General features: G+C 37.0%; 1 protein-coding gene across 1 annotated transcript in view; it reads right to left on the bottom strand.

The window, feature by feature from the left end:
• Positions 1 to 2,375: 2,375 nt before the first annotated feature.
• LOC149174059 (ankyrin repeat-containing protein ITN1-like) overlaps positions 2,376 to 24,647 on the bottom strand; it is a 58,273-nt gene continuing 36,001 nt past the window's right edge. The window contains exons 3-4 of the mRNA XM_089419161.1: positions 9,927 to 10,339; positions 2,376 to 3,313 (exon numbers count right to left, since the gene is read on the bottom strand). Coding sequence (XP_089275287.1) covers positions 2,426 to 3,313; positions 9,927 to 10,339 — 1,301 coding nt within the window. The 3' untranslated portion in view covers positions 2,376 to 2,425. The remainder of the gene's footprint in view (positions 3,314 to 9,926; positions 10,340 to 24,647) is intronic.

The raw sequence follows: 24,647 nt of genomic DNA, 5'->3' as shown, positions 1-24,647 counted from the left end.
AATTGTTAGCTGTGCATAACAAAATGAGACATTTAAATATGTAGAATTGGAAAGATGCTGCGATATTTTGTTGAGTACCTAAGCCATACAGTTCTGAAAGAGGCATGCAAACATAGGTCCATATAATTCTAAAAGAGGAGGCTCGCAAGCTGTAAAGATTCTGAAGGTTCTGTGAGCTGGATGTACAGCTTTTGTGTTGTCGCTGTATTTGTATTGCTGTTAGTTTCAGTTGAATAGAAGTTGGTTATTCTTCTACCCTTTATCATCTTGTGTATGTATTTACTTTCTATTTGTTTCATTTGAAAAATGGAAGTTAATTGTTTTACGTACCTTTACCATTTTGTGTATGTTTAACCTCTATTTCTCTGAATGGTATCAGATATAATCATTCAGAATCAAAATGTTACGAAACTTGGTATCAAAGTCCAAAGAGCGTGATCCAATCTGTTGTAGTACTTTCACATAAATGGAGTTTATAAAATCCCTTGAACGCATTATAAAGCATGAAAGTGTGGAATTATAGCAATTATCCTTAAAAATGCAAATAAAAGTCTTTTACATGTAAATTGAGTTTTAAATTTTGAATTGTTTCCGTTTTAAATTTCGAATGGCTTTCAATTTTTCAAGTGGACACTCCACCCATCGCTCAGGTCAAAAAAAAATTGCAAAAAATAACAAAAATATTAAATAGGTGTACTCTTTAATTTCCTCCCCCTAATGATTTCCTACTCTATTTTCATTCGATCTAATGATACGACTTTCCATTTCATTTTCATGTCCAATTCAACGCATTTAACTATTTCATTTATAAATATGACGCTTCATTATCTTCAAATGTATTAAATATGTCCAATTCAATGCATTTAACTATTTCATTATAAACATGACACTTCAGCATCTTCAAATGTATCAAATATAAGCTTTCTTCCAATGCATAGAGTGTAATTTCCCTACCACCATTCTATTTCGTAATCTTGCCTCGTGTCTTTCTCTATAGAGACAGTGAGGTTGGCTTTTCCTAATATTGTAGACTGGCTTTTCGTAATGTGTTTCGACATTTTAGTAATTGAACTATGTCACTCTCTACATAGACAGTAAGGATAGCATTTCCTTGTATGTTTTGAGTTAGCTATTAATGTCACTTGGAATGTGTGAGTACTTTCACAAAAGGTACAGGCTTCAAAACATCCTTACAAAACAGGTACTAGTGCTTTCACAGATGTGTTCATATGTCATAGTTCCACCCACACCTAACTTTCAGAAAAGGAATATCAAATGGAATTTACATAATGAATATGCCTGCAAACTTTTCCATGACTTCTCTGTACAGGAAACGTTTGGAAAAGGTTCCTTAGACGTTTTCCATGTACTTTAAAAACTGTTTTCTGCTGGATATATTTTACTGTATGGAAACAGGACCCAGTTTAAACTTTGTACATTTCAGTTACATAGGTACTAAAACACAGAACTCCTAGAACGCTATTTTTGTAGGATCCACATAAAGGAACTCAATCAAAGATTAAACCAAATTTTAACATTTTTTTGCCCCTTTAAACATGCTAACTTGGTTTTAAATGTTGGGACCACCCAGATCTACTACAGTATTAATGTTCTTCACAATTACCCTTTAGTCTGCCTGCAAATTCATTTCCTTACGCAAACATTCACAAGCATCACACATAAAAATACTTTTAATAGAACTAAGATAAGACCATTAACAAAGACTCAAGCATCTAATGAATCTCCAACTTTTGATTAAATAATTTCCACACAGCTCTCCTAAGCAGATATCATAACACCGACAGCAGAATGATTCCAGACAGACAAGTAGACATATATATCCAATGAAAGGCCATTCTTACAGCATATGCAATTCAATTGTTTTAAAATTTAAACCATTGCATGCTCAATCCTTGACATTTTTTCATGCCAAGAGAAACCTCAGAAAGGGTTGATATTTAGTTGTTAGATGGCAGACAAAACTTCAGTGAACATTCTATTTATATGCAGGCTATAGTTTAACATCCACATGCCAATATAATTTACATCTACGTCTCCATCATCAGAAGGCGAGGACAAATTCTATTAATTTAATGTTGCACTGCACTGTGGTCATAGCTAATGGGTGACCTAAATAAAAGTGGCGGACCCATTATGACTCCCGTGCCCAAACAATGATAAAGCACATGTTATATTGCATAAAAATCTGCAAGTTCCAACATATGCATTGAGACACAATATAAAACATACAACAAAATGTTCATGAAAATTTCCTGGATATCCTATCCAATCAACTTAACCAAACTATGGTGCCTTACTGAGATATTGCATCATAATCATATAGACCATGATCGGAGGAAATGAAAAAATGAACATGAAAGCAAAGAGAACCGACTCCCATATGCATTAAGAAAGTAGATAAAATTTAGATTGCATACATCTTATTATCATATTCGGATTCTGAAAATTCCGAATATATATGGGAGGATGTTGATCCACGGCTTATAGAAGATCTTCTTTTCCTCAGTGACCTGCTCCTTCGAAATTTTACTACACAAAATGTCATGGTTCCCAACACACCAACCATGATCACACCACCTATTGCTGATACTAGAATTGCCATCCATCGACCATGACGACCAACAATTATATATGTGGATGCAAGAAATGCTACAGACGTACATACAGAAGCTAACCACATTAGCTTATTGATGAATGATACCACTCTTCTTTGAGATTTGGTTTCCCATGGTACTAGTGTTATCTGAACAACCACAACTGCTAGAGATGTGAACAGTGCGATTGCATTGAATATGAAAAATATTCTGAAAGGAAGACGATTGGCTACAACAGAAGTTCCATTATCTTCACTAGGAGGTGTAGGAGCACCTGGGGAAGGATTATTATTATTATCTCCTACAAAACCTCCTGGAACAGTGAAAATTGCAGCAAAAGCAACAGTAGCAAACAGAACAGCAACAACAGTCACAGAATTTGTAGCATTGTTGATACCTTCTCGGTGCAGCTTCCTCAACTCTTTTGCAATACCACTCACCTTTTTATTCGTCCTTCGAGTCTGTTTCAATTGATTGGATACATCATGTCTTATTGCAGTCACTGTTTGCTTTAACTCATCCCCTCTTGGTTGATTCAAATCCTTTGCCTTAACTGCATTAGCCTCAATCAAAGCTTCCTTGATTTCAGATGCCTCTCCTGAGCTTGGTAGCTCTTCTGCGAGATCCAAAGCTGTCTTGTGTAACCTATTCAGTGCATTAACATTGATGTCTGGCAATGATAGTAACTCATGCACAATCTGTGCACAGAAAGAGAATTGAAATCTCAGAGAGAAATATTATATAGAATGGTTAATCTACTAAATAAGTATTGTTCAAACCTTTTGTTGTATATGCAGTAATTTGCAACGAAAATCCAATAAAAATTTCCATTTAGAAAAGGAACAAATAGAAACCCTAGCAATATTTTATCACATGTAAAATCATAAAAGATACGCAGCAAAATACTTGCGAAATTTCCAAGAGCATGCCTTCTTCCAATCCCAAAATTCCAATCCCCAAAAGATGTCTCCAATGCAAAAACTAGTCTCCAATAGCAAAAATCCACATAAAATCACATCTCAAGCAGCGAGTACAAATAGGCTAAGTTGTGCTCTTCTAGAGAGGCCAAAATCCACAAGTGTGATGATAATAAATGAAAGAGGTGATCCTCTTTTTATATGAGGTCTATCACCTCTAATAATCCACTATAAGCCCCTAACAAGTTTACACAAAGTAAAATGGGTTACAAGCCAACCCACTAGCTCAAACAATAAAATATGCCAATATATGCCTACATATGTGAGCCGTAAGCCCTCATAAGCATGACATCATGCCCTTTTAGAGATCAAAATGTTCCCAAAGTGCATTCAAACGGCTAAAGGAGTCTCCAAGCATCATGATCATTGATCGACCATCAATTTGAGAAAGGGACCTCCAATCAAGCCTCAAAGCATCTCCATGTGTCCAAAACCCAGTTGTAGTTGCCTTGTGTCATCTCTGTGGGTGCCATGTAGACAACGTGGTTTACTCTCTCTCTCCAGCGTCGAGGCCCCATCTAGGGCAACAAGCCCTTCTCAATCATCTTGGGAGATAATCATCCTCATCTAGGCTCTAGATCAAGGCATGCTCATCAAGTAGTGTCAAGGCAAGCTTGGAGGTATGTTGGTCCACTGGTACATCATCAAAAATCGTCAATGCTTGGCAAGAGAAGCTTAGCATTGTGGCATCAAAGGTGTTATGAGGTGTCCAATTGCCAAGCGCATCTACATGCCCAACATTTTGTTGAATAATGGCAACACTACATCTGCAAGATAATCTTGCTCTCTGAAAGTGCAGTATGGTATAGGCATCATGTGGAGGTGTAGAATAGGGTGCCCTCAAGGCCTCAACTGTTCAAAACCACCTAGAAAAACCATCACACTCAAGTGAAAGCAACTGTTCATTAGAGACCAAAATCATAGATGCATATGTGTTAAGAGCACCTTCAAATATCTAACTAGACCAAGTCTCATAAGTGTTCCCTACCTTTGTAAGGGTGTGTAAGTAATCAACCCTATTGGCTGCTAAGGGAAGGTCGCATTTCCAAAGTCAGCGCTTCAATCCATAGGGGTTACTGAGAATAGGTGGCAATGGAGGGGAAAGACTTCATGGCCAAGTGCCATGTGTCAGAAAATGTAACTAGGTTTGGTTTTTATAATTGTATTTGTACTTGTATCAATGTATATTCGCAAAAGCAAAAGAAAGAAAAAGAAAATTTATTATTATTATTATTTTTCTAGACAAGCATGTTCTTCATGCTTCTCGGGTTTATTTAAGTCAAGAAGAAATTTTGTCATGAGTGAAAGTCCCATTGGACAATTTGTAACAAAGAAAAATTAATATTTTTCAGTCTAGAAAAGTATTTTTGACCACCAAGACCAAGTCAACCCTACCAAGGAGAAGTTGGCCAAGAGGAGGGCTAATTTGACCTCATGAAAGGTTATAAAAGGAAGAGATTCCATCCCCATTTGGACACACTTCACTCACAAGTTTGATCTCTTAGAAAAGAGAAGAAGAAAATAGGTGTGATGGTCGAGAAAGAGAGAGAAAGTAAAGAGGAGGAGGAAAATCTTGAATTTTTTACTATTTCTGCTCACGTGCGAGATTCTGGGGCAACTGTACAAACTGCAGGTCCGAAAATTGCAAGGTCGAATTTCAGATCTGAATTGCAAGGTCGAAAATTTTGAGTTGCAGGGCCAAAGTTTTGAACTAGGCAAGTTTGACAAGTGGTTCTTTTGTGGACTTTGACTTGTTTAAGGAAGATTTTATTGGAGGGTTGACTCGGTGCTTGAGGAGGTCTTGGCCTTGGTCTTTGGTCTTGGGTGTCTCATATTTGCTCTGATTCTATAAGAAGGGAAGAATTTTACTGGATTTTTCCCTTGGAGGGGTTTTGCCTTGGCTTGGAGCCTAAATCTTGTGTGTTGAAATTTGATGACTAAAAAAAAAGTTTCCTACAATCCCAACCCGATTTTAATTTCACCTTATCACTCCCATTTAGTTAAATGCCCTTTCCCATAAACATAAATTCAACATATAGAATTCTGGAAATGAAATTTTCAGATTAAAACACATGGGACTATCAACACATGCTGAAAATAAATATGGACATAACCAGACCAGCGACACACATAAAAATACACAGATTTTTGGTCAACTTAGACCTAGGCAAAACCCCTTCAATCTTCTCCGGGGAAAACCTGTTAGAGAGCTCTTCAAATTTATTTATCTTTCAAGTTCAGGAAAAATACATTTGCAGACAAAACAAAACAGCAAAATACAACTTATCTCTTCAACCCAAAACTCTTTGAAAACCGTGCCCACTTTGCCTCGATTTCTACGCCCACTTGAAGCTGAAAATATGTACTGTATGGATACCACTGTATGGACTGTACAGATTTTTTTTCAAAAAAAAATCAAGAACTTTTTTCGAACGGCGTGCAACTCACAACATTCAATGTTGTTCGTATTGGACCTTCTGTTGTCTTCTATGCCTTGACTTCCATGCCCAGCTTTGCCCAAAATCACTCCTTCAGCTTGCTGCAATAAATTTCTCCTTCATAACTTTTCTCCAGCTCTCAGCCTCCTTTCTCCAATCTGCTCATGAAGAATGAATGCAGTCTCTCTTTTCTTTCCCCCCTTTGTTTCCCTAAATGAATTTTGGGCAACCCTAAGATCTAATGGCTCAGATTCATTTAGATCAAGGGATGAGAATAAATATGCATTTAATTCTCACTTTCTATTTTTCAACTCACCCACATTATACTTTATGTCTAAAGTCACTTTTCACTTCATAATTTAACATTGACTTTACCAGTTACAAAGTCACTTTCACTTTATAAAGTCACACTTAGGAAAAGAATTATTTTGGACACTTTTCCCTAGGTAGAGACTAACCCATGGGAAACCACTTGTCCAAGGTACATTAAAGATCAACATTGTGTTCTTTGTTCTTGTGATCTTCATGTCTTTTATATTTTGGTAATTGCTTGATGAAGAAGATATAATAAAGTAAATAAAAGGCCAACAAAAACTCACAAGTAAAAAGGAATCAACCTTAATCTACATCCCCCTTGATTTCTCAACACCGTGGTCAAGGGACCAGCTAATGAGAGTCCACATTTTGAGTGTATAGATGTAATGGAGGGAGCAATCACAGAGGCATGAGTTACCCCTTTCTTTAGCCTACTTTTCCCACCTCTCTGGTGTACCTTTTACTTCTTTTAGATAATGCTTTTAACGGTACATAGCTCAAGGATCAATGATTACTCTTTATGATATAACATTTATTTTACCCCTTTTGATAAGTCAATTTCTCACTCATCGATTGGTATTAAATTTCCATGAAACTCTACAACTACTTAAATGAATGACTAAAGACTGAAATCTAGTTGACTTTCACCAAGATACAATTTTCCTTAACAATTCATATGCAGCAAAATAAAAACACGGAGATAAAAACACAGCCACACAATTAACACAATATTTTTTCTTGGGAAACCCAACTAGGAAAACCCTCTTCTTTGTTGTAGACTTTATTATTAGAGTTAGAGCAATTAGATCTCTTACAAGGCAATATGTTTCACTTTGAAAACCATCTCGTTCTCATTGCTAAACTAGTTTGAAAACACCTTGCAAACTCTTGACCCAGCTCCTACTTCCTTGCGTCCTGCATGGCCCTCTTTCCTTGCGCAGGAGAACTCCTATTTCCTAGCACAGTTTGGCCCCTATTATTTAGGACGAACCTCCTAAATCCTAGCACAATCTGGTTGCAAGAAAGTCTCTCTATGCTCTGCGTATTGGCTCCTCCAAGGTACGCTCTCATAGCGAATATCTCTAACTCTCTCACAAAACCTGTGAACTTGCTTTGTTCACAACCCTGTGCACAAAACAAAGGATTAGTGAGCACGCAGCTGACCTTAAGAATAGAAGAGCCAAGTCTTCTGTTTTAGCAAAGCATGTGGAGAAAACCAATCATCATGTCTGCATCGAGGAGGCTAGTGTGATTGCTAGAGTGTCCCATTTCCATCACCGGAAATCTAGGGAAGCGCTTGAGATTGAAAAAATGCCAAACAATCTCAATAGGGAGGATGGTTGGAAGATCAGTAGTTGCTGGGTCCTAGCCCTCTCCTCCTAGTCATGGTCTTCTTGGCACAGTTTGGCCCCTATTATTTAGGACGAACCTCCTAAATCCTAGCACAATCTGGTTGCAAGAAAGTCTCTCTATGCTCTGCGTATTGGCTCCTCCAAGGTACGCTCTCATAGCGAATATCTCTAACTCTCTCACAAAACCTGTGAACTTGCTTTGTTCACAACCCTGTGCACAAAACAAAGGATTAGTGAGCACGCAGCTGACCTTAAGAATAGAAGAGCCAAGTCTTCTGTTTTAGCAAAGCATGTGGAGAAAACCAATCATCATGTCTGCATCGAGGAGGCTAGTGTGATTGCTAGAGTGTCCCATTTCCATCACCGGAAATCTAGGGAAGCGCTTGAGATTGAAAAAATGCCAAACAATCTCAATAGGGAGGATGGTTGGAAGATCAGTAGTTGCTGGGTCCTAGCCCTCTCCTCCTAGTCATGGTCTTCTTGCCTTCCCTTCCCTTTGTTTGGTTTTTCCTGTTGTCTTTTAAGATTTTTTCCCCTGGTTTCTTGTTTCTTGGGGCCTTCCTTCCTTGAGGTTCTTATAGTCTGAGGGATTGTAGTAGCCTTTTCTTTTTTTTTTTACTAATAACTTAGAGAAAATAAGATTGAAATTAATCTTTGATTATTTTAACCTTTAATTTTAAATATTGAAAAAAATTCTTTCTAACCCTTAAATTACTCTAATATTGAACTAACCTTTATTCATAACCATTGAATGAAAATTAATTTATTTTTAATTATTTTATTTTTATTTTTAATATTATAAATGTAAATAATATTACAGCTTACTATTTATGTATTACCCCAATTTTTATAACTTTTATAACTAACTAATCCAATATTTAGATTTAATAACTTGGTTGACTTACTATTTATTTATTTTTTTATAATATCATAATTAAATTACTCTATTACTCGATTATTTACATATTTGTTAAACTTCTATTTATAACTATTATTTAAAATTAATTTAATCTATAATTAATTTTTTATTTATTAGTATATGGAACAGCCCCTTTGACTTATATATCCAGATATTTATGTATTTTTGTATATTTAATAATTTTTATAATTAAGTATTAATTACTCTAACTTTTTAGATACAACATCTTTGATAACTAACTATTAATGTAAATTAATTTAGGTTATAATTTATTTTTAATAGATATAAGTGGTTAAATAGGGTCTGTTCACTTTTAAGAATTTAACTAACCAAAGTCAATTTTTGAATTAAATATTGGTTATTCCCCTAATCCAGTGAAATCTAGCCGTTGTCAATATAGTCGTTACCTGGTCTTGGAATACATCCGTTGGAGTTTTTGCTCTATCTATTTTATCATACAAAGCCTGATCTGCTCATTCAACTTGGCCTGACGATGAACCACACTTGTTGGTTCGAAACGCGTCGACAAATGAAATTTCTTGTGATTTACGCCGAAGAAACTCTCTTATAATTTCATCTTAGGTTTCACGGATGAAGCATTCCAACAAGGGAGGAAATGTTACCATTCATCTAGCCAAGATAAAGGGCCCCTTGTATAGGTAGATAATAGCTCAGCCTAGAATTGGGCCTAGATGAGTAACGAATGAGAATTAGTATAGTAATTTACACGTAGTTGTATATGATTGTCTCGGGTTATTGGGAGCTATCCTCCTAATATCTTAGGAGTTACAATGTAATTTATCATCATTATTATTCTTGGGAACTGTGATCCCCCTCTATATACAGCATATTCAGTGTTTATTATGCTGTTTTGGTTAATTCGTCATAAAACCAACATTTATCATACACATCAGGCAGCCTTGTCCAACAACTTGGCTTCTACGTATTGTATAGTTATCAAATGAAGACATTTTCATTTATAAAACTAGTGGCATTGACTCTGTTCCTGGACAATCAGAAATGTTTCATTCAATTAAATCTTTCTTCTTTCAAACTATCATTGAACCTATGGCAGTTAGCATGGTATTCAAGATCCCCTCAATAATTTTACAGAAAACAACATAGCCTGTTCCAACTCACACTTTATATCTGTTTCTTCATCATATCTTTAAGAGGATATCTGGCTAAAAACTAATAAGTGATCTTTTCTAACCCACGCTTCTGCAGAAGTTATAAAGATGGAGAAAAAAACATATGCATAAGACTTCCAGAAATTATGATTATTAATGATATGCATCAAGAAATATTACCTGTGCCCTCTTTTTCCTTGTAGCAACATGCAAAGCTGTATTTCCATTCTTATCAGGCAACATAACCATTGCTGGATCCACCTTTAGGAGCAATTTCACTACTTCCAAGCAAAATGCCCCTTTTGCAGCCATGTGTAGAGCTGTCTGCCCTTTTTTGTCTGTTCTTCGGGCCATTTGTTGATCCATATCCAGAAAGGCTTTTACTATATCTACATAACCAGCTCTTGCAGCCAGATGAAGAGCATTCTTTCCGTTATTTTTGGAACTATCTATCAATTGGCGATCAGTAGCTAAAAGTTCTTTAACCACCTCAACATGCCCCTTAGTTGCAGCAGAAATAAGAGGGGTGCAATATGCGAAATCATTAGTTTTATATAGATCCGGCTGATATTTCAGTAACTCCTTCACAATGCCTGCCAAAGAAAAAATGTGTGCCTGTTACATAGCAATTGCATATGCTGCCCTTTGTTATTTCACCCCAGATGACAATTCAATTTAAGACTAATAATTGAGTTCTATTTGATTCAACCTTCTTCTTCATGCACCTAAAAATAGAGAGAAGAAAATGCAGAAGCTGTTACCAGACAACCTATAAAAATATGCATGTTAAGGGATTAGACAAATGGTGTGTGAGGTTCATTCAGTTCTATTCAGACTTGAACTTACAAAAGTGATGTCTGATAATAAACATACTCATAGGATAAATGACTAAACATCAACGATTCAATACAAACATGTTGAACATGTAGCGAGCAAGGTCTTTTGGCTTGTGCCTTAGCCAGTGAAGACCTCGAATTGCCCTCATATGTTAGACTTCAGTTAGGGTGAGTTTTCCAGTTTACGGGAATAATCATCAAGAGTTCATGCCTAGTGCTGGAGGTCCAGTTTACTGGCGTCTTCAACAATTTAACTACAGGATTGGGTGGCAGTTACAAATTTAGTTAGAACAAGTTCGGACTTCAGTGCTTGATTGAAGGAAGGGCAATTTATGAATTCAGTGATGATTGGAGAGAGAAAGAGTTCACTTTCAGTTAATTTGTCAATCAACAACTCAAGTTCTAAATTTGAATTAGCCTAATTTAGCATGGATTGAATCTATAGAGAAAACAAAAGCACAAGTAAATTACAATTGTTTTGTGCACAAAGGCTTGCGACAGGACAGAGTTCACGAGTTAGTGTGAGAGAGCCTTGATTGTGGAGAGACGGAACTGTGTCCTAAAGAATAGGGGCACAGGTCCACTAGGCTTTTGGAGGATTGGTTGTACGCAGGCTGTGTGGAGCTGTGGTCCTATAAAATAGGAGCTTAAGTGCACTAGGAAATAGTATTTGCGCAAGAATTGAGGAGGCTTCTAGGGCGCAGAAGTGAGCAGGTTTTGCAAGCAAGTCAAGGAGGCAGCAGAGAAAGAATTGTGTGCTAGAAGGCCAAGATCAAGCAGGACATAGGCCAGCCAAGATCAATTGTATAAGCTGATATTTGTGTGAGAAGCAGAACGTTTTCTCAAATAGACAGATTGCCTTGTAATAGATCCTAGTGCTCAAGATAATCAATAAATAGCCATATCAAGCAAGCAGGTTTTCCCTGTTGGGTTTCCTAAGAAAAGTGTGTCAATTTGCGTGATGTGTTTTTTTTTATTCCACTGCATATGAATTGTTAAGAAACTCTGTATCTTGGTGAAAGTTAACTAGTTTCAGTTTTCAGTTATTTATCTAAGTAGTTGCAGAGATTCATGGAAATTTAACAAACAAAACTTAAGATATGTTGTTACAATGCCCCTTAAATTTTACAAATGGATAATTATACACCTTATGTGATGTTACACAAAAAAATGAGGAGAAAGGGTGGTAACAATTCATACAACCTAGGTGCCACAGAATAATAAAGTAGTCTCATATTTCTGCATTATAGCATTCCTAATAGAGTAGGTTGCAGAAAATTATCTACAGTCCCAAAAAATCATAAGATGAGATAATTTTATTAATGTCTGACCAATGACCACAAAAATAAGTCAATGGGACTGAAAAGTACAACCAGTATGAATCATAGTTTTCAAAACCGGTTACCGGTCTAACCGGCCGGTTAGCAAGGCCGCCGGTCTAGACCGGCCAAAAAACCCGGTTGGAAGGCCCCCTTCGCCCAGTTTTTGCCCTAACCGGTGGAAAACCGGCCGGTTTAGGACGGAACCGGCCGGTTTGTATCAAACCGGCCGGTTTTAGGCATGCTCTTCAAACGAAACAGTTTACTGATGACTAGTTAGAAGGCTGTCAAGGTTTACAAGATGTACATGCAGTTCTACAGTTCTATGATGAATATGAGGCCTGATCTACATCAACAGTATGTGTCTGCAAAGTAAAACATATGAAGCAATCACTGAATTTGCTATCAGTGATTTTTCATTCTTGTAGACTGTCCGTGGACCGGTATAGGTCTGCAGAAAATCAGAACTATTGGTCTCAGTATATCTTGAAGTTTGAACTTGAAGACTCATTATAGATTAATCAGGGACTGTAAGGTATCCTTAAATCCTTAAGGACAACGATGAACAGTCTTCAATCATGCCAAATGAAATAGTGCTAAAGCAAGAAGAAATGACAAGAAGTACAATATGGATTGTGGCTCAAAGAAAGTCATAGCCACATATAAGAAATGTGAGATCTTTACTCATATACTGAAAGACTGAATCTTGCATTGCATATGATTACTGATGGGTATTTGAAGAACTGTATCTGTGATGCTCACCCTTGAAATAGAAAATGGACCACTTTCACTAGCATGCCTTTGGAGAAAGCACATTGTGGTAAAGGGAGTTCTATGATCTATCACAGTGGAAATGAGACCAAGTACTTCTTCAGTTGAAACTTGAGAAATCAAAGGTCCTCCCTTGAAAAGGTCAAATCTTTTGTAGCAGGCCAAACTTCAAAGACATAAAGGACATGTTGGATTGAAGATTGATGCCATATGCATTTACTACTATGAACACTTAGGTTCCGAAATCTAATGCTAAGGCCTGAATAATGAAGATCATTATTTGCACAAAATGTTGCTACAGTGATTTGGAAGCAGTGATGGACTTCATCACATGAGCAAAGGCTCTAGGGTTTTGACATTTGGGTGTGAAAAAGGAACTTGTGAAATTGGAAGGACTGTAGGCCAATGGCCTCATAGCTTGCACCATTGTTTTTGGACTTTATAGGCCATTTAGAGCCTCATTTCTTATGTATTTTGCTATTTTGTCGATGATATGTATTGCACTCGGTGCCATTTTGATATATTCACCTTTACATGGTATATAAATGAGCAAACTTTGCATATTTTGTCTCTATTGGCTTGGAATCATGGTTTTACATCTTAAAAATAGTTTTGTTTCATTAAAAATTAATTATTTAATGTTTTTTTTAAAACCGGTTCGTTTAGACCAAACCAGTCCCGGTTAGACCGGTTCCGGTCGGTAAACCGGTTCATTAGGTGGACCGGTCCGGTCACCGGTTCCGGTTTTAAAAACTATGGTATGAATACAATGTGGGAGTGCCAATGCAACTCCAAGAAAATGTCAAAAATAATACAAAGAAAGAAACCTACATATAAGTATAAAACCGTGATGAAGGTACAGTGATATAAAACAATAAGTGAGTTTGTCCTAGACTGGAAAGATGGACAACCTAACACAAAACGATTCAATAGATTGACATTTAGCCTAACCAATTCAAAGTCAAACATTGAGGCCAGCATTATTGAAGCAAGCAAAGACAACAAAAAGAAAAGAAAAAAATGATGCATACAGTCATAGTTCATACTCCTTGCAACAAGGAAGATTGTCACCCATCACTCCCTTGAGCAACATTAAGTAGATCTTTTACAGTTTACTCCAGTAAATGATGAAAACCATGGACTCATTCCCTCCCTAGATATACATCTTGCATCTTGGACTAGGGGTCAAAATTAGTAAAATTTCATGTTGAACCTAACATTTGCCCCCAAGAAAGTATATTAAATGCAGATATAATAGCCCTTCAAGCTCTACAACTTATGCAAGTTGGAAATCATCTTGCTCTATTTTCAACCTAAATCTTGGTAAAACTATAAAAGCTCAACCACCTATTCTCTTACCATTTATGGAAAGCCCAACAATATTTTGTTCTTTCCTAAGATAGCTCAGCAAAGACTTGACTGACCTAGGGCTCAGCAAAACTCTAGAAAAAAAAAACTCAAAATGGAAGTTAGTAAAATTTGTGCAATCTAAATCTGAACCATGTCTGGCAAGTCTTACTGATCTCGTGTCTACTCAACAAGTCTTAACTGAGTACTCGTTTCAGATATGACTTGGTCAGACTTGACGAGTCAAACAACACTGATGGCTTGGTGCTACTATTTTGAAAATATAAAGCCCCATTATTGACCTAACTTTACATTTTCTCCACATCATTTGATATTTCCAGGTTTCTTCTCCATCATTATACAAACCCATCTATGCATGGTACCTTCTAAAAATGGAAAGTTGAAGAATAGAATTTCCCTGATCAACACCATAATTCACACACATGGTCTTCACTGAAAACGGTATCCATAAATGTGATTAGTTTCCAAAAAATGAAAAATTCTGAACACATCAGATTCAGAAATTGAGAAATACCCTTTTGGAATACCATGAAATGGGATTCAAAACTGTAATCAATTGCTAAAAATAGGAAGTTTATGAACATGAAAAATACCCAAAATAACAAACCTTGAAATCAGAAACTACCCCTTTCAAACAATCTTCCTCCCAGACAATACCCAAGAGTTGCATGGGATACCTAATAAAATAGAACTAAAAGTGATGTCTCTAAACCAATCTAGAAAAAACTAAGCAAAAACTTGAACCGTGAACTGTGGTACCGTAGTGTAGACTCGTGTATGTGCTCGTTCCTTGGCACACTTGTTCATGTTGATCTAATAAGATGGTGACTATTTGGGAGGTTGGACTATGGTTTTATTTGAGCATTAACCTTTGTGCACACATGCTAAGGTTGATTTGACCATTTAAAGGTTAAACTAATCCATTTTATTACCTTGGAGGTTAATTGCTTGAGCACCCTACTTCATTTAATAGTTGTTCTGTGTTCACACTAGCTGGGGTTATATGGAATATATTTGAGGATTTATTATGGAGCACTCATCTCTTGGGCACATTTTCCAAGGGCTTCATGATTAGTTGGCATATTCTCCTTGGTGGAATATTTCATTGTTTTATCTTTCATGCTCCTTGGAGGGCATACTTTGTGAACTTTCCTAGGTGGACCCTTGAGCACATCCTCCTAGGTTAAATATTACTTAATTATATTTTGCATGTATCCATTCTTGGAGGACAAATTCTTGTGGACATCTTGTATGCTGACTTAATTATCAAACGTACACCCTCTTAGAGACTTTTGACATGATATTTTCCTATTTTGGGATAACGACAAGTTCTCCTTAAGAGGGTTGTATCCACATGTGGATCTCTTGCATGTTGACCTAGTGATCAAGCCTTATTTTAATTGTACACCCCCTCTAGGAGACTTTTGATGTGATATTTTCCTATTCTGGGATGAGGGCAAGTTCTCCTTGAGAGGTTTGTATCCACATATTATGATATGGTCAACGATAGATTGAGAAGGGATCTAACTACTCCAAGTTTATATTATTTCTTTGACTTATCATGAAGTTAATTAGCAATACTTGTTAATTGTATGAGAGAAGAGGCTACCTCTGTAAAGAACGACTTTCTCACCATTGTAATGGTTGTTGAGAATTTTGCAGATAGGCTTCTGAGCACTCCCCTTGAACTTCATTTGTACAACATATGATTGGAGTTTGGAAGGAGGATTGGGAGTATAATATCATTTTATGTGAGGCTTTCATTATGCACTTATTTTTCATATGCTGATATTTGTATCATGAAATCTTTGTAGCATGTTGCAAATTGTCATATAATGAACTATGCGTCATTTGCTATGTTACAGGATCCGTCCACCCTGGGAAATGGATTCGCAGATCCCCGGATCATAAATGGATTCGGATCCGGATTCACTTGGATACGCTAGAAAACAGTGTTTTAACAAGTGAAAATATCTTGGTAATGCTTTGACCTGGCAGTTTGCTAGAAGTCAACAACGCATTGCACTCTAACCCAGATAGTTGGAAGCTCAGACAGTACGTGCACGTGCAGCGAATGAGATGGCCAAGATGATGTGGTTGGTATTAATATCATTGGTTTTGGGATCTACAGACTTGGTAGTATGAAGCCGATACTGGGTTATTTATTTATTTATCCGCGGGGCATATACAGTTTCGCACATTTGAACTCGTATAGTTACATCGTGTTTATATTTTGGATATGTTATAATATTAATTTAATTATAAATATGTTATATTTTATTTACATTAATTTAATTATAACTTTATAAATCTGTTATATTTTATTGGCATTCCTTGTTATAAAATAACTCGTATAGGTACATGGTGTTTATATTTTAGATATGATATAATATTATAATTTAATAATAAATATGCTATATTTTATTTATATTAATTTAATTATACTTTTATAGCCATGCTATATTTTATTTACATTAATTCAATTAAAACTTTTTAAATATATTATACTTTATTTATATTAGTTTAGAAATGTTATAATTTTATAAAGTAATTTTCTTGTGTATATCTATTATAAATCAATTATTCAAAATATAAAAAAATTGTTATTTTATTGTCCATATATATTATAAATTAAAATTATTTAAAATATATCAAATTTGTTATGTACAAGTTTTAAAATTTGTAGATTATATTTTATATTAAACTTTTATATATTATAAGCTTATTATTTAATTTATATAAAGTAATATGTGTATTAAATTATTATTATTTATCATTTAAATAGTTTTGTAATATATTATAGTTTATAATTAAATTTTTATAAAATAATTAATGCTACTTTAATTATGAAGTATTGTATGTTTTTTCATGAAATTCATCGACACAATACAACTTGAGTGGGCTTGATGGTTAAGAGCATGTGTTTACTCCCATGAGGTCATAGGTTCAAAACTAGAGGGGGGTAGAGTATGTACACCTTTGTAGACTTAGCAGTCAAATCCCTTGTCCCACAAACAAGGGGGTCTCATACACCAATTTGGTGTCTGGCTTGGCTGTGACTTTAAAATTGGATAATAATAATAATAATAGTATAAACTCTATTGTTGTTGATGGGTAGTGATCACAATAAATTTGGACATTAATATCAAAAGTTTTAATAATAAAATATATTTAAATTAATCGTACTTGTCGTTTCCTTGTCGTATCCGAATCCTGGCTTTTCAAAAATCAAGTGGATCCAGATCCGGATCCGTATCCGTACCCAAATCCGTATCTGAATCCTGGTAACTTGGGTCATTTGAATAGAGTAATATGAGAATTTTATCCATTTATTGCTACCATGGTTCTGTTAACCTTTCATCTAATAAACCTAATCTTTGCTAGTTTAACATAACCTCACTCTCATAACTGTGTTTCAGTAAGGCCCCTTTAGACTTTTGTGGTACTTTTCTGCCATAAAAATCTATAAGCTAGGAATGATCTATGGCATGCCTAGCAGCCCTTATTGTTCCATTTTTCATGCACTCGCCCTCTTTGATCTATGCTTCCTTGACTCCATTTGCCAAGATGTGCTTAGGCATTTGATATTGGGGTTCTACCTTCATCTTTCCTTCTCACACCATTCATTATTCCACTTATACTAAAACCATCCATTTTGCTTGGGCTTACTCTTCAATAAATTATTTTGTGCCTCCACTCTATAGCATTATGTTAATTTTAGATAACAATGGTATGTTATATGCTTGCAACAATTACTTCAATGTCTTTTTATTAGCCCAATGATAATTTCCACTTTAATTTCCAATAGCAATCACATTAACCATTAATTCACATTGACGGTAACTGTAGATAGAACATGAACAATAAAATGCAAAAGACAAGCCAAGACAAGAGAACACAAGAATTTGGCTCAAGCCAAGGAAAAACCCCAAGATGGGGAAAACCCTTAATCAATCCTTCTTATTATCAAATATCAAATGTTCAGCAAAAAGAGAATATCCAATAGAGTACAATGATGAGAGTCAAAGTCCAAGTGACTTGACAATTGCAAATTACCCAAACCAATCTGGTCAGCTTGATGGACTGCAATTCTGAAAAGTCAACAGCACTCAACTTGCCCTAACAAGTCAGCAGTCAAACTTGCCTTCTTGAGCTCGGTCAACCTTAGTCAAACTTGGCCTTCCTTGCTGGTCAGAGTCAGCCCAAAACAGTCCTCCAAAGTCCAGTCAACCTTGGTCAAAAGAGAGAAAGTCTGCTGTAATTTTCTGCGGTCAAAACAACAGTCAATCCTGAAGTCAACGCTGGTTGAAGTGCCCAGATTTCCTTGATTTCTGTCCCAAACAACATGGCCTTCCAAGATCGAACTTTTGCTGGTCAAAGTGAGTCAAACCAAGGAGAGAAACTCAGTCAAACTGTCCTGCTGCAGAAATTAAATGCAGAAAGTCAAAGTTGCTTCCAAAAGCCTCGCACATGTGAAGCAGAATAGGCTTCCCTGTGATCCGTAAGAACCAATCAATGTAGGAGATGGAAGGAATGATGTGTTGTGAATGTGCCAAAAGAGGTTGAAGGTCACCTCTATTTATATGTGATGGAGGAGGGTCAATTTGTCTAATGAGACCCCAAGCCAACCTTGACCAAATATGCTCTTGTGGGCTTGACTTCAAAAACATGTTTCTCCTTGTCCAAATTCAGTGAGCCTTAGGTCAATTTTGGTCCTCTCAGAAAGAGGAATTCAATCCAATAATCATCTTCTTCAAATTAGCTGCCCAAAGTGGAATTTTGGCCCTAGTTGCACATTTTATTACTCCCTCTCAATATCCATCCATCATCATGTACTATCTCTGCATCTCGACTTGTCTTTGCTAAAGATTGATAGAGATAATAAGAAGGATCGATCGAGAGTGAGACACAAGTCATTACCACTCTCCACTGACAAAATTCAGTCTACATAACCAGGGGTAGAACCCCAATCGGACTTGATCCTGAGTGATCAAGTTGTTGAACATCATGCATCCTAGATGTAAGGAGTACGGCAATATATGATGTGTCCATCTATAGTGCTATGGTCTCTGACCACTTTTCCGAACTCATTGGCCAAATGGGAGGTACTTCCCAAGAGTCCCAGACTGCAAGGGTAAGAGGTATGCTATGCTAGGGCATCTGTAGGATAAGGTGGACCACTCATTCTACTCATATGCCATAGGAGAAGGTGAACCACTCATCCTATGCATATATCATCAACGATAGGGGAAAGTGAACCACTCACCCTATGCTCACATATATCACCATGGGGTATCACAGGGGAAGGTGAACCACTCACCCTGTACACAGTGTACCTATAGGGAAAGGTGAACCACTCATCCTATGGTCGCACATAGCTCAAAGAAGTACCCCAGGCCCCCAGAGCTCAATGTCCAACTCAAGCGAGACCCTCATGGGAGGGTCCTTCCACGACTCCAAGTCTCTCTCGGAAGGCTAAGAACTTGACCTTCCCCAAGGGCTTCATGAGGATGTCTACAACCTGTTCATCTATCCTGATGTGTTGGAGCCTTATTGCTCCCCGTTGTACCATATCCTAGATAAAGTGGTACTTGATATCAATATGCTTAGAATGGTCATGGAACACGGGATTCTCTGAAAGGTGAATCCCACTTTGAATGTCGCAGTAGATAACGATGGTATCCAACACATGCTCAAATAGCTCACTGAAGAGCTTCCTCAACCAAATAGCTTCACAACAGGCCATACTAGTTGCAATATATTTGGCCTCGGCAGTGCTTAGAGCAATCGATTTATGCTTCCTACTCATCCAAGAAATTGAAGCAAATCCCAAAGAAAAGCAACATCTAGACATGTTTTTTCTATCCACCACACTACCAGCCCAGTCAGCGTCAGAATATCTATGTAGCCTCAAATTCCCAGTAGTGTATCTCAGTCCATAGTTGATAGTTCCACAGAGATATCTTAAGAGATTCTTTGCAACAACCCAATGTATGTGATGAGGCTCAACCATCAATGGAATCAAAGTATTTACAACAAAGCACATGTTCGGTCAGGAATTTACCAAGAACATCAGGGCCCCCCACAAGTTGATTATATTCAAAAGGATTTGCCAATTCGAAACCAGCAGCACTTCCACATAGCTTATTGAAGTTTAGTTCCATTGAAGTAGACACACACTTGTATTCCACCATCCCACATCTTTCTAACAACTTCACAATGTATTTCCCTTGAGAAATGAAAATTTCGCCTAGTTTTTACCAAACCTCCAAGCCTAGGAAGTAATGCATCAGTCCTAGGTCCTTCATCTCAAATTCGGAAGTCAACTCCCTCTTACATTGATAGATGAGAGGGTCTGCACCAGCCAGAAAAAGACCATCAAGATAAAGGACCAAAATAAGCGGCATGTCCTTTTCAACCTTATAGTATAGGTTTGGATCAACATAGCTCCTTTTAAATCCCAGCTTCATAAGATAGCTATCAATCCTTTCATACCAAGCCCTAGAGGCTTGCTTTAACCCATAGAGGGTTTTCTTCAACCTGCATACATGAGACCTTCAATCTTGTACTTCAAACCCCTGAGGTTGTTCCAAGTAGACTTCCTCCTTAAGTGAGCCATGCAAGAAGGAAGTCTTGACGTCCATTTGATGTAGGCTCCATCCTTGATTGGCAGCAAGAGAAATTATAGATCAGATAGTGGTGTATCAAGCCACTGGTGCAAATATTTTGTCATAGTCCACTCCTTCCTTTTAAGATAAACCACAAGCCACAAAACTTGCCTTATACTTTACAACACTTCCATCAACTCCACGTTTTATCTTGTAAAACCATTTAGAAGTGACCACAGACTTGTCCTTGGGTCTAGGCACCACTTCCCAGACATCATTCTTCATGATTGACTCATACTCCTCACTCATCACATCTTTTCATACTTGGTGCTTTACAGCTTCTTCAAACATGCAAGGTTCAGCTTGAATAATAGTACTCATGGTAGCCAAGTACCCTTGATACCTGTTAGGCTTCTTACTTTCCCGAAATGTCCCTCTTGGAGCAACATGCTTTTTAGCATCTTGAAGTGTATCCTTGAGCCATAGTGATCTTTTCCTTGAGGCAGAGGGATCACCAGGACATGGATCAAGAGGATCCATAGGGCCATCAACATCAAGCATAAGCTCATCCATCTGAGGTTCTTCTTGTTTTTCGGCGTCATCATCATCGTCCTTCCTTGAGATGGGGAGATCTTTGGCTTTCTCGAGGGCAGAGTCTTCATCAAAGGTAACATCTCTACTTACTTCTACATCTCTTTGACCAAGTACATATATTCTATATGCCTTTGAATTTTCACTGTATCCAACAAATATACCTTTCTTCCCAGAAGCTTCCAACTTATTCCTTTTCTCTTTAGGCACATGAAAATACACAGGACAACCAAAGATTCTAAAATGAGAAACATCAAGTTTCTTACTAGTGAAGACTTCCTCAGGTGTCTTGAAATCCAAGGCTTGATGAGGGCTCCTATTTTGAACATATACAACAGTGTTGGCAGCTTCTCCCCACAAGAATTTCAGTAGACCTTGATCATAGATCATGGCACGGGTGGCTTCCATGATAGTTCGATTCTTCTTTTCAGCAACACTATTTTGCTCTAGAGTGTATGGAACAGTTGTCTCCCTCTTAATGCCAACCTCTCTGCAAAAGTCATTGGATTCATATTCGGTTCCATTGTCAATTCTTAACGCCTTGATCTTCTTCCCTGTTTGATTTTCCACCAATGCTTTGAAAGAACAAAACCATTTGAGCACTTCATCCTTCTTCAAAAAAAAAAATCCATGTTTTATGTGAGAAGTCATCCACAAAGATTGCATAATATGTGTATCCTCCTAAAGAGGTTACAGGCAAGGCACAGGACAGTTCAAAATGGACTAATTGAAGAATACCAGTTGTATTGTTTTCACCAGAAGGGAATGATCCCTTTGTATGTTTCCTAGCTGCACAACCTTGACAGACTCCTTCATGGTTCATATGAAACTCGAACATCCCTGTGACCATCTTCCTTACCCCAAATAAGGCTTTGTAATGTAAGTGGGCAAATCTTCGGTGCCATAGCTCACATTAAAGAGAAGTATCACTTGATAATGCTCCCAAAGGAATTCGACCAACTTGATAAAGACCATCAACCCTAAATCCAATCGTAAAAGAATCTTTAGGGTTTCTATGCCAAATACATACCTTTCCATCAATGAATGCTAACTTCAAGCCTTTGTCTTCCATTGCGGAAATAGACACCAAATTCTTCTTCAAATTGGGCACCATAACACTTACTGAAAATGTATGGTTTGACCATAATTCAAGTGAAGAGTGACAGTTCCTATCCCTTTTATGGGGTAGGTGGCATTATCTCCAAGTATAATTTTTAGATTAGTTTTCTTCTCAACTAAATTTAAGAGGGCCTCCTTGTATCTAGTGAAATGCTTTGTGGCTCCACTATCAATTAACCAGTGATCCAAAGTATCCAAAGGAGAGGCAGTAGATAGAGCAAAAATAAGATAGAACTTAGCTTGTTTTTCTACAACATTACTTTCATCATACATGGCATTTCTTGTCCTCTTAGAGGGTCGATTATTTCCTTCTCTGGCAACAGGAGCATTCCTCTTTCCTTTCTTGTTATACATGTTGTTCCTTTGATTACCATTACATTAATAACTGTTGTTGTTGTTGTTATTGTCATCCCTTGGAGGATTTTTTTTGTGAGGACACTCTCTAGCATAGTGGTCAAACCTGTTGCAATTGTAGCATCTTCCTTTGCCTCTTCCTTTGAATCCCTTATTAGATCCTTGACCCTGTCTCCTTGGACCATCATTCTTCCTCTTCGCATGTGCAGAGAAAGCAGTAGGTTCATTTCCATTGGTTTCTATCCATCATCCTTGTTTCCTCTTGAGTGCATCTAGCCAATAACTCATCAAAACCAAGTATCATGTCATTGTTGATAATGGTGATGACAAATATATCCCATGGTCTTGAAAGACCTCCAAAAGAAATGAGATTGAGCTCCCTATCAGCAATAACTACTCCAATAGATATCAGGTCATTCTTGATTTGAGTTATTCTCATGTAGTGGGATTGGATAGACTCCCCTTTATCCATCTTGATATCCTTCAGCTTGTTCTTCAGAAAGAGAATTTGACTTGCATTGTTCATTTTGAACATCCCAACCAGCTTATCATACATTTTCTTAGAAGTTCCCAGATCAGAAATATAGGCAACCAAATGCTTTTGAATGGAGTCAATTATAATTTTCTTGGCTTTGACCTCACCTTTTCTACACTTCGTTTTCTTGAAGAATGTAATTAGGTTCGGTCTTCATAATTATATTTGAGTCATAATGAAATGTATTTATCAAAAGAAAGAAAAAGGAACATTTATTATTATTAAAATGACTTAATAGAGCATGGGTTTCATGCTTGGGTCATCATTTTCTAGGTCAAAGTCTCTACTGAGGACTTCTAGGTTTTATCTAGAGTCATTTGAGTCATTGTCCTTTCTATTGGACCCTTCTTGGGCTTTTGTATCATGTAAAAAGAATTATTATTGAGTCAAATAAGTCATTTGTCACCTCCACACCAAGTCGGCCCTTACCTGATGAAGTCATCCTACATTAGGGCACTTCGACCCTCAGAAGAGGCTACATATAGAAGTGCAGTTTGATTCATTTGGAGCATCACTCACTTAAGTTCAATACACAGGAAGAAGGAGCAAAAAAGTGTGAAGTTGCAAAAAAGGGAGAAGGATTGCAGAGAAGGACAAGATCGAAGTTTTGGGCTATCTCTCTCTCACACGTGCGAAGTTACCGAGCTGCTGTTGGGGTCGAAATTTTGAATTCTACTGCAGGTCGAAGTTCTGTTGTTGGGTTGAAGTTCTGGTCTTGGGTCGAAGTTCTATTGCTGGGAGGTCGAAATTCTGTTGTTGCAAGATTGAAATTGCTTGTACAAGATCAGTGTTCTAGGTCGAAGTTGCTACTACAAGATCGAAGTTCTAGGTCGAAGTTGTTGCTACAAGATCGAAGTTCTAGGTCAAAGTTGCTGCTAGAAGGTTATCATATGAAGAGGAAGGAAGGGTTGACTTGGTGACTGGAGGAAGTTTGTGTCTAGGTCAAAGAGTTTTGGATTATTTCGTCTTGTCTTGTGAAACTACTGAAGGAAGAGGTTCGACTGGGTTTTCCCCTAGATAGGGGTTTTGCCCTGGCTATGTGCCTATATCTGGTGTCTTTGGTCTTCGTGTTATGGTTTAGGTAATTGCTTGATGAATCAAGATAAAAGAACATAAGAAAGTTAATAAGAACATAAGAATATCACAAGTAATTATCATCATAAGAAAATCTTTTTGCCTTTCTAATTTTCTAGCATGGTATCGGAGCTAAGGGAAATAAGAAAGAAAAAGGTGGCTTGAAGATCCACTGTAAGGAGAATAAAGAGTCTTAAGAAGTTGAATAAGGGTCATCAAGAAAAGGGATCATATAAGGGGAGAAGCCTACTATCTTCAAGATCCATGTCTAACTCATTGAACGGAGAAAACAAACTAGAAGGAGCCTCCAACTACAGCGCATGGAA

The sequence above is a fragment of the Pinus tabuliformis genome, chromosome 4_1 (genome assembly GCF_031772625.1).
Source record: "Pinus tabuliformis cultivar Carrire ecotype Pingquan chromosome 4_1, CPIR1, whole genome shotgun sequence".
NCBI lineage: Eukaryota > Viridiplantae > Streptophyta > Pinopsida > Pinales > Pinaceae > Pinus > Pinus tabuliformis.
This window is presented reverse-complemented; position numbering and strand designations above follow the sequence as displayed.